Source organism: Talpa europaea (assembly GCF_964194135.1).
Source record: "Talpa europaea genome assembly, chromosome: 7".
Lineage (NCBI taxonomy): Eukaryota > Metazoa > Chordata > Mammalia > Eulipotyphla > Talpidae > Talpa > Talpa europaea.
The window spans coordinates 6,627,501-6,637,786 of record NC_140074.1 but is presented as its reverse complement, the minus strand read 5'-3'; the positions used below and the strand labels follow the sequence as shown (position 1 = coordinate 6,637,786).

Below are 10,286 nucleotides of genomic sequence, written 5' to 3'. Positions count from 1 at the left end.
GCGGCGGGCGCGGGCCGCGGCGTCCCGGCAACTCGCGGCGCGGGAGCAAGTTGCGCGGGGCCGGCCGGCGGGGCGCGCGGCGCGGGGGGGCGCGGCGGCCGCGCGAGGGCAGCGGGCGCCGCCGCCCCCGCCTCGCCCCGCCGCGGACCCGGCGCTTCCGCCCGCCGCTTCGCCTCAGCCTCGGCGGCGGCGGAAGCCGGACCCGGCGCCGGTCCGCGCCGCCTGCGCCGCGGGCCCCGCCGGCCGGGCCGCCCCCTCCCCACGCGGGCGGGGAGCGCGCGGCCGCCCCCGCCCCTCCCCCCTTTCTTCTCCTCCCTCGCGGCCGCCGCCGCCGCCGCCGCCGCCGCCTCAGCCGCCGCCGCCGCCGCCGCGCGGGATGGACGAGCAGTCCAGGATGCTGCAGACGCTGGCCGGGGTGAACCTGGCCGGCCACTCGGTGCAGGGGGGCATGGCGCTGCCGCCGCCCCCGCACGGCCACGAAGGCGCGGACGGCGACGGCAGGAAGCAGGACATCGGCGACATCCTGCACCAGATCATGACCATCACGGACCAGAGCCTGGACGAGGCGCAGGCAAAGTTGGTGTCGCCCCCGGGCCCTTTGTGCGCGCGGGCCGGGCGGGCGGGCGGGCGGGCGGGCGCGGGCGGGGGCCTCGGCCCGGCCGGGAACTTTCTCCGCGAGCCGGAGCCGCCCGGGCCTCGGGGCCCCGGCCCGCGCCCCGCGCCCCGCGCCGCCGCCGAGCCGGCAAAGTTGCTCCCGGGCGGGGGCCGGGCTGGGGCGCGGGGGGCTCGCGCCCGCCCCCCGCCCCGCGCGCCCGCCGCGGCCGCCCCTGTCCCGCCCGCACCCGCGGGGAGGCCGGGCCGCGGGGCCGCGCAACTTTCTCCCGGCCGCGGGGCGCGGGTGCGGGCGCGGGGCGCGGGGCGCGGGGCGGCTCCCCGGCGGGCCGGCGCGGGCGCCAAGTTTCGGAGGCGGGAGCGCCCCCCGCAAACTTTCCGAGCTGTCACCACCCGCCGGCCGCGCTCGGCCCCGCCGCGCCCGCTCCCCGGCGGAGGGCGGACTCGGGGCCCCGTGCGCCGCCCCCCCCCCCCCGGGCGCCGCCGCCGGCCCCGTCGAGGCCCCCGCGGGTCCGCGCCCCGCCGTGGCCGGGCCGCTGCTGCCGGCCGGACCGGGCCGCCGCGCCGGGCTGAGCGCGGCCGCCCTCGCGGGGCGGCCCGAGTTTCCACCGACTCGCCGCGGGCCCGAGGAGCCGTCCCGAGCGGGGCCGGGACGAAGTCTTGGGTCTAACTTAAAGGAAGGCGCCATATTATTCCATAGGTGATGCTAATACCTTTGTGTTTTGCTATTTGTGTTTTAGGAAGCATGCCCTGAACTGTCACAGGATGAAGCCCGCTCTCTTCAGCGTCCTGTGCGAGATCAAAGAGAAAACAGGTAAGACGCTGCGCCCCGCAGGGGGCCTGGAGACCCCCGAGGTGGGGTCGGAGCTACTCCTTCGACTCTCTAGTTGAGAGCTGCTGCTTTTGGGCACCGCCATCTTTGATCATTCTCTTCTTCCCACCTCCTGATCTTGAGAAAAAGCTGCAATAAATCTGGAGTCAATTTCTCCGTTCTGCTCCTGGTGTAAAATGAAGTGTAGATGCGGACTGGCCTGGGTCGCTGTCCCCCGGCAGCCGCCCCTGGCTGCAGGCGGGGAGGGGTCCGGAGGAGCACCAACCGGCCTCTCCTGCTCCTCTCCCCTTGTCTGTATGTCAGTTTTTAAAAGGAGCCACGGGAGACTGGATGCCAGGGACCTAGTACCCGGGAGAAGCATCGCCCGAACTTTGTTTTTTACTTACACAACCTTAAGCCTCAGTTGCATGCATAGAATAGATGCGATGGTACAGACCCCGCTAGCATGTTTGAATTCGTGTTTTAGTTGGGAAGACTACTTTTAAGAATCGAGGAAGGTTGAAGATGTGTGTAGGCATATACACAGCTCGACACCTACTAATACTTTCATTCAGTTTTATGCAGGAAGTCATTACTTTGTAAATATGATTAGTATATTTTATAAAGTAGGAAAAAGTCCATTGATGCAGATTGAACAATGTTGAAGTGTTCAAGGCAGGGAATATACAAGAAGACAGGTTTTTCAGAAGTGCTGGAATGAATACTACAAGTACGTGTTAGACAAATTTCTGGCAGTTCATTTCAACTGAATGCCCCTGAAAGATTTTTAAAAATTCAAGATACTTTCGTCTTGAGGTGAGAGTAGTGACTCAAGTGGAATCAGAGATTCAGTCTAGATGTTTTACTTTGTTTTTGGCATTACTTGCTTTGTAAATGGCAAACAAGTACATTGAAAAATGTACTTGTACTTTACTTGGGGGGTGTCTTGGCTGTATGGTATCAAAAGTTGCCATTTTTAAAGTTGAGGCAAAGAAGAGAAAGTTAAAGTTCAGGATTTAGCAATATCCCAGTGATGCTATTTAAAAGGTTAAATGTGATTGTGTTTATATTGATTGTATAAATACTTGCACACTGCATGTAATGGGTAGTTGGCACTAGAGTTGTCCTCTTTTCAAACAAATTTTTCATTCTATAATGCTATTCTCATCCTAAAAATAATCAAGAAAAGATGATGGGTCATTGCTGTCTATTGAGCTGTATGCTAAAACCATAATTAACAGCCAATATTGAGAGCTTTAAAGAGTATTTTTCCTGCTTTTCATTCACATAGCATGCATGGGTTCTTAATGTTAAATGATTCTTTTAAAGATGTATTTTACATTTTGAAAACCACAGGCATTTTAAATTACTTTTACTCTGTTGGTTTTTAACTACCTTTAGAAAGCGTTGTGATTTTAAAACATAATTTTTAACTCACTATAAAATAAGACATCGCAAACTCAGTCTTAAAATTCTTAATTTAGAAGACTAAAAGTATGTATTTCTCAGTAAATTATGTTGCTTAATGTCCAAGGATTTTTCTTGCTATCAGGGCTCCACTTCAGTTTCTGCTGACAGCTAAGCACTGGGGTATTGACTGTGCTGTGAATATTAAGATTGATTCAACTTTATACGGCATTATATTACTAGGGAAAAGGGATTGAGAGTCTTCCCCTTTCGCCCCCTTCTCAGGATTTGTATTTTTGTTTTTGTTGTTGCTTTTATAAAGTTTTGGCCTAGACAGCTTGAGAACCAAACCCAGCAAACTGCTTTTCTTGTTTAGACATTTAGCAGCAGGCAGAATTCAATTAGGAAGCATAAGCCCTCTACTTGCTTATTTGCACAAGACTTAGTTACACTCTTCTGAAAGGAAAGTGTAGTCAACCTCATGTCAAAGGTGAGTTACAAAAAAGAAACAAGTCTTTTGAGTCTGGGATTACTGGCCCAGTGAGCTTTGGGAAGGCTTCTGCTATTTAAGAAACAAGTGGTAGCTGACAAAGGAAATTTTTGTGTTCTGAAAATTGTTTCTGAAGCTTTCAGTGATAACTTGTAAATCAGATCCGCTTTTTGTGCTTTGGCCAGCGGTCCAAGTTTGCATGTTATCTCTTTTGTAAGAAAGACAACAGCTGACAAAGAGTAGAGGCGGCTCTCTGGGCAGAGGCATCTTCCTGCCAGCCTCTCTAAGCTGGAGAGGGCCGGGATTTAAGTACCTAGTGATTAATGGGGGTGAAGCTCTTTTTCTCCTCTCCTTTCTCCCCCACTACCCACAGCTCTACCTTACTCTCCAAAACTATTCTTCGAGGGAGACAGACATGCTGGACTCAGAATTCTTGATTTGAACTAAAAGAACTGTAGACATGAATGTTACTAAAGCAAAGAAATCAGGGCAGCACATTCCAGGTCTCCTCCACTTCCCCTCATCTGTTCTATAGTCGTGCTTTGGAAACATGAATTTAGAAATATTATAGAATATATGTGTATTTCATAATGCTTTTTTTTTTTAGCTCATTTCACTTAATCTCATAATATAGTATCCAAAGATTAATTCTTTATAATCTATAGCAAGTTTACCTAGTCATTTGTAATGAAACCGGGAACATTATGTGATGACTCTATTCTGCATAATGAAGGGGTAGGGGGTTGACTGGTGGGGAGGGGGGGACTGTCACTTCAATGGATAATGTCGTTTCAGTGGTGCTTCTTCTAAAAAAAGACAAAATCATTAAAAAAAATTCCATGTATTCATAGATCTGCCAGTAGGTTTTGAGGTTTCTTACCAGGCAGTGAATGCTGCCAGTTCTGATGTACATGAGGGATTTAGTTTGGAAAACACCTTTTTTTTCTCCTACCAAATAAGAAAGGGTATTTTTTCCTTCTGACAGATAAATGGGTTAATCTACCATGATTATATTATTTTCTTGTTCAGGGGTAGGTAAAGTATACTTTTACTATGAGTTGCTAGCTTTTTCTTGAAAATGTATTCTTCTGTAAAATTTATCATACAATTTTTGGGGGGCAGGAGGGTTGCCTCTCATTGTTGAATTGTGGTACTTAAGTGCATTGTGAAAGGAACTGAAAAAGCTACAGGCTTTAGAATTAAGATATTTATTTAAACTGAGGGTAAGCAACCAATGAGATAATTGTTGGTTATCTTAAGATTTTTCTCTTGACTTTTTGTAAGCCATTTACCATCTCTCTCCTTTATTAAATATCCTTGGTGCTACTAGATTTGCTCATGTACATACTTCTTTGGGTACATTCCCTCACATTTTTTGGTCACATTAATTTGGATTGTTGAAGTACTTTCCTCTTTGAAATATTCTGTCTTCACAAATCATCTTCCCAGAGCCCTTAATTATGAGCATTCAAATGAAGGAAGTGATTCTTTTGGAGGAAAAATGTATTTAAACATTTTAAATGAAAATCCAGCATTTTAGAATATAGTCTGAATCATATTGTGAAAAAATGTTGTACATTTAAAAAAAAAATCAAGACTACCTTTTCCTTCCTAAACAGTAGGTTAAAATACTCCATGTTGATAGCTGCCAACCAAACTCTGATTTATTGCTACCACAAACCCTAAATAGCGTTCATTTGCTAGTAATGTCTAATGACATACATGATGGTTTGCCAGATTTGTGGCCTTTGTGAGGCTTATAAGCAGGACTGACTTGGGAAGATCATAAAACTTAATGAACTTCTCTACTGCAGGAGGTGTCCGCAGGGGAAGAGAAAGGCCTGCTTGGCTGGTTGGGCTGGTTGAGGTATTTTTTATGTTAAAGGAGAAGAAATGACTATTAAAAATGCTTTAGTTTTAAAGGAACCTTCCCTAGAAAAAGTCATAAGAATTTTAGATTTGCAAACTGGATCAAGCGAAAACTAGTGAGTTTTTATTTACGTTTAGGATATGATCTATATGGTTTAAGCTGTCAGTGTGATTAGCTTTCAGAGAGACTGGACAGCACTCTAAGTCAACATCTCTTTATTTAATTCTGCCCCTAAAGGTTTAGAGACTCATTGGAGTCTTTTTTCATCTTTCTTTTTTTTTTCAGTGCTTCAGTATGAATATTTGTGGGGGTTTTTTTGTGCATAGTATGATGTACTCTATTAATTTTCAATGTATGAAAACCAAATAGTCCATCAAGTAAAAATTTAATAACAAAGGTAAAAGTTGTTATATATGAGTCTAAAAATATTATGGTATATATTGCTTACATTTTTTTTAAGTTCTCTTGCAATATTTACAATATAAATACCATTATATGCTCCAGAGTTTAAAAATCAAATGTTCTGTTCCTTGTGTAATTCATTTTTGTGTTTTAATGAACTTGTTTTTTAGTTTTTAAAAACTTTTTATTGTAGACAACTTCAGACATAAAAACGTGCAGAGACAAGAGAAACTTGAACAACTATTAACTCATGGCCACCTTCAGCAACCCTTGGCTAATCTTGTTTACTCTGTAACTCCTTCCCAAAATTATTTTGAAGCAAATTTTAATGGATCTTTAACACTTTTAAATTTCTTAATCAGTGTTAGACAGACATTATAGCTTGTTTACACTGGAGATATTGACGGTTTAGAAAAAAATTAAAAATGTGTATCTTGGGTCTGTCAAATTATATTGCTATGTTACAGATTTTTCCTTATAGCAAAATAATATTTTTGTCAATTTTCTGTTTTTATAGATTGATATAACTTACTGGAGCTTTTTTAGGAGGCTTTGAGTAGGGATATAAAAGAATGATGCTTTTCTAACTTTCTTTACTACTTCCATTCTTTTAGGATGGAATTTAGTCATAGGTAACCTAGAAAAAAAAAATCTACCATACTGGCTTAGAACTTTATGTTTATGAAGTAGTTATTATTTTAAAAATATGGGTCTGCTGGGCCATGTGGGTCAGCTAAATCTTTAAAAAAAAATATGGGGATTTCTTCCAACTCTTTGTATTGAATCCGCTTGTCAATACTAACTTGATCTATGCAAGTAATTCTTTTGTGCCGAAGTTTTAGTTGACTTCATTTAATACAGAGTTGTGTAGTTTTGGTATTTATTTGGGACTTTATTATTTTATTATATCAATTTACATAGTTTTATTCCAAATCAGAAATACATTAATATAGTGGCCCAGGGAGACCTGACTTGCCTCAAACAGCACAGTGGTTCATTGACTTTCATGAAGTATACCTGTGTACATTTTTGTGTTGTCGTCCTTTTTGTTTTAATTAAATTTGATTTTATTTAGGTGTCAGTTATACATTTTGTAAAAGGCTAATTCCAAGACAGATTTAAGTTTAAGATCTTGTTTGGATTATTTATATTTTCATGGTGCCATTGTATAGGATGATGTTATATTATGTGAAGTGAGGCTATAAAGAATTGTAATCGAATTTTATGAACCACACCCTTAATCACTTGTCACTTTATTTTATACTCATACCATTTAGGTGACTATTTAGAATGAATACTTAACCCATCATCATCAAGACATAAAGTTAAATGAGGATTTTTTGACTATTTTCTCTCCCTTCATGTCCATGCGAACATCTTTAGGTATTTATTATTTCAATATTGACACTATGAGAATAATGTTTTATTTGCTTTCTCAGCAGGCTTGCATTTTAACCATTTTTCAGTGTGATTAGCATGATTTAAGTAGTATCTGACTAACAAAGCTAGCAAACCCCCTCCCATGTTGACCTTTCCTAACATTTGCTGTTTCTGTAGACCCTTTGAGTCTTACAGTATGAGGAGGTAGTTTACATCACTGCGTAGTGTAAATTGATCCAAGTTTTTCAGCTGTCATAGATTATTTTTTACAAAGTTATAGAAGTTAATCAAACAACAATTTGCTATCACAGCTAGATGATAGTGTTATAGTTAGTAAATAAATTAGTAAGTGATGCTTGAATGAGCGACTGAAAAAATATTTTTATGCCTTCAGACAGAAAGCATATTTGAAAGTAAATTTCATTAATCTTCAACACTTGATTCTAATTATTCCCTTTGTAGGCAGAGCCTATAACTAGAAGCTTTTATTTTTTTTCTTAGATACCTTCCTTATGTATAATATGTTTATAGTTTTTTGATGGTGATGGGTTTGGTACTAAATTTGAGTGTATGTCTAATGATAAAGTTGATGATAGAATGTAAGTTGAGTTAGTCTCTTTTTGGGCTAACTTTATAGCTACATGATAGTAACTGATTAAGTCAGGAAACATGTGAAAGTAATTAGGGATAAAAATAATTGTTATTAAGTTTTGTACTTGTTTTCTTCAGTTTAAGTGCTTTAAAAATGTTAAGCTGTTTTGAACAATAACCCTTTTTGTGTGCTCATATTAATGAGGACTTGGTATACAATGTAATCCTTTTAATGCTGATGATTCCTCACAATGTTTAAACCATTATTTGGGAGACTCAACATATGTTATGGGAAAATGATTTTTGTTTTGTTTTGTTTTATGTGATACATCAGTTTTCAAAGCATATTTCTTAGACATCAGAGTCCAGCAGGTGGCTTTTTACATTAAAAAATTCATAAATTTTAAAATCCCATAAAATTTTATTTCAAATTCAAATTAACTAATTGAGAATGTCAACATTTCCACTGTCTCTATATTAACATTTATAATAGAACAAATGGTTGCATATAGAAATTATCTGTAACATAATCTAAATTAAGATTCTAAACAGGCATTACAGATGCTGGTAACTTTGGCAATTATCATTTTGTTTGGTGAATAGTAGTAAAACAGTGTGCGGTAAAAGTGTTTAGAGAGAGAGGATAAATAAATTGAACAGTTTTGCAATGCAAAGTGGTTTGTGGTGTTTTTGAGGATTTCTTGGCTCTCTCTTAACTGCTATTGTGAGCCTGGAGCAGATTTCCCCATTGCTAATGCCCTAGAAGTATTAATTCACTTTGATATGCTAATTAGAGGGCATTATGCAAGAAATGAGATTAAGTGGCAGCATGAAGCCATTTGCCTGTCAGTAAATTGAGAGCTTTAGCATCAGGAGGAGCTTTGTTTTTTTTTCCCTTTTTTTTTTTTTTTTTTTTTTAGTTTCTCTTGGTTTTGCATATAAATAAAATTGATTGAAAGGTCTAGAGAAGCTTCTAGAACATTAGTGGATTTTCCCCCCCATGATTATTTAAATGTCGTGTTATAGAATTTTTCTGACTATTAATTGACTTATTTAGAGATACATATATGAAGTTTTCATTGTATTTTCTCTCCATGAAAGTTTAGTAAGAATTTTGTGTCATCTAAGTCTTTTTTTCCTCCTAAAGCTTAATTTCAGCAACATGGCTGGTGAATTGTTATCATTTACCTCTTTTCAGAAGTGTAAACTGGTGTGTGCTTATGTCCCAATGTATTCATTAAACTGAACTTCACAAGGATATTTTCTTCACTAGGGAAAGAAGGAAGAAGTTGTTGAATTGGGATTCAGGAAACTATATTAAATGAGCATTAAGACTGTAACTACAATACTTGAAAGCTGGAACAATTAGAATTAGTGTTTAAATTTTGCCCTTCACACAACCTGTGGAATTTATATTTCAGTTTATAACTTGTGAAAGAGTAACATAATATTTGATTTTCATCTTGAAGAGGAAGTGTCACACTTGATTCTGATTTTGCTAACTTTTGGGGTTTAAGCGAGACCTTGGTCTCTTTAAGAAACTACTGTGTGATTTTTTTCATATTTCATGGGGAAATGCATGAATGATACTCGATGGCAGTGGTAGAAGGGGAGGAGTACAGACCTTCTCTGGGTTTATAAAAAGATGGAAGTTTCCTCATAGAGCTTCTGCCTTTATTAACTATCACTAGAGGTAGAATTGCAAAACCCTGATGAAGTAGTCTGGGGTGCGGTTAGGCTGGAGAAAGTTTAGATAAGGCATTCGCGTTGATGTTTGGCTCTAAGGTCTAAATTCCACCACTGTAGTTGTGACTCTAAACTCAATAAACTATAATTTCTCTTCAGAGCCATATGGATTATTTAGTCACCACAGCTGCCATGCATACACGCCACCGAGGCTGGCATCTCCTTGGTGTGCATGGTGCTTGTTAATGTTAATGGGAGTTAGGAATGTGCACATAGAGAGGGGGGGATGGGAGTCTCCTGAGACAGTCCTGATTACATTTTTCAGTGAAGAGGACTTAGTGTACTTACATGAACAGCTCTTTAAGTGAAATACGTGGTTACTGTAAATTCTCATTCCCTTCTCAGAATCCCTGAACTAGTTAAACCAATGAATCCTCATTAGTCTCTGATTACTTACAAAATTTCATTTAAAACATATGAAGTTATTTTTGATTGAAATTGGAACAAAAAGATTTTGAAATTGCATGTTATTTTTATTTTTTTAACAAAAAAGTCTTCTACAGACTTTCAGATGTACTAACACTTTCCAAATAGGAATTTATAGTGGAGTTACTGGGAGGGACTCATGAAATACTTGCATGGGATTTGATAGAAGGAAATTACTGCATTAAAAAAATGTGTGAGAGAGTGTGTGTGTGTGTATGTATGCAAATATATAAATAAATGAAATGGCAAACTCACATGTGCATTTTACATAGAAGCTTTAGTATCCAAATGGCTTCAGAATGAGGAAGAATTGTCGTAGGTGCTCTCGTAAGTTCCTCCCCAACCTTCTTTTCAAAAACACACACACACACACACAACTAAGGATGAAGGTAGTTGGAATTCATAGTCAGATATATCATTTTCAACTTGGAATAGGAACTAGAACAGGAAATTGATTTTATATTTATTATGAAAGCAAGAACTCTGCCACCAACTGACAGCCATCCATGTTTTAGTTTTGTGATAATTGTTCACAGACATTACTCTGCAGT

At 41.1% G+C, this 10,286-nt stretch overlaps 1 protein-coding gene across 4 annotated transcripts in view; it reads left to right on the top strand.

Annotated features, from left to right (window-relative positions):
* Positions 1 to 367: 367 nt before the first annotated feature.
* The window catches only part of PBX3 (PBX homeobox 3), a gene marked incomplete at its 3' end in the record, with an annotated part of 192,679 nt that continues 182,760 nt past the window's right edge, over positions 368 to 10,286 (top strand). For 3 of the 4 annotated variants that reach the window (XM_084236124.1, XM_084236122.1, XM_084236123.1), the window contains exons 1-2: positions 368 to 576; positions 1,353 to 1,426. In XM_084236124.1, coding sequence (XP_084092250.1) covers positions 377 to 576; positions 1,353 to 1,426 — 274 coding nt within the window. In that variant the 5' untranslated portion in view covers positions 368 to 376. Of the gene's footprint in view, positions 577 to 1,352; positions 1,473 to 10,286 lie in introns of all 4 variants that reach the window. The other variant, XM_084236121.1, reaches the window with a different exon arrangement.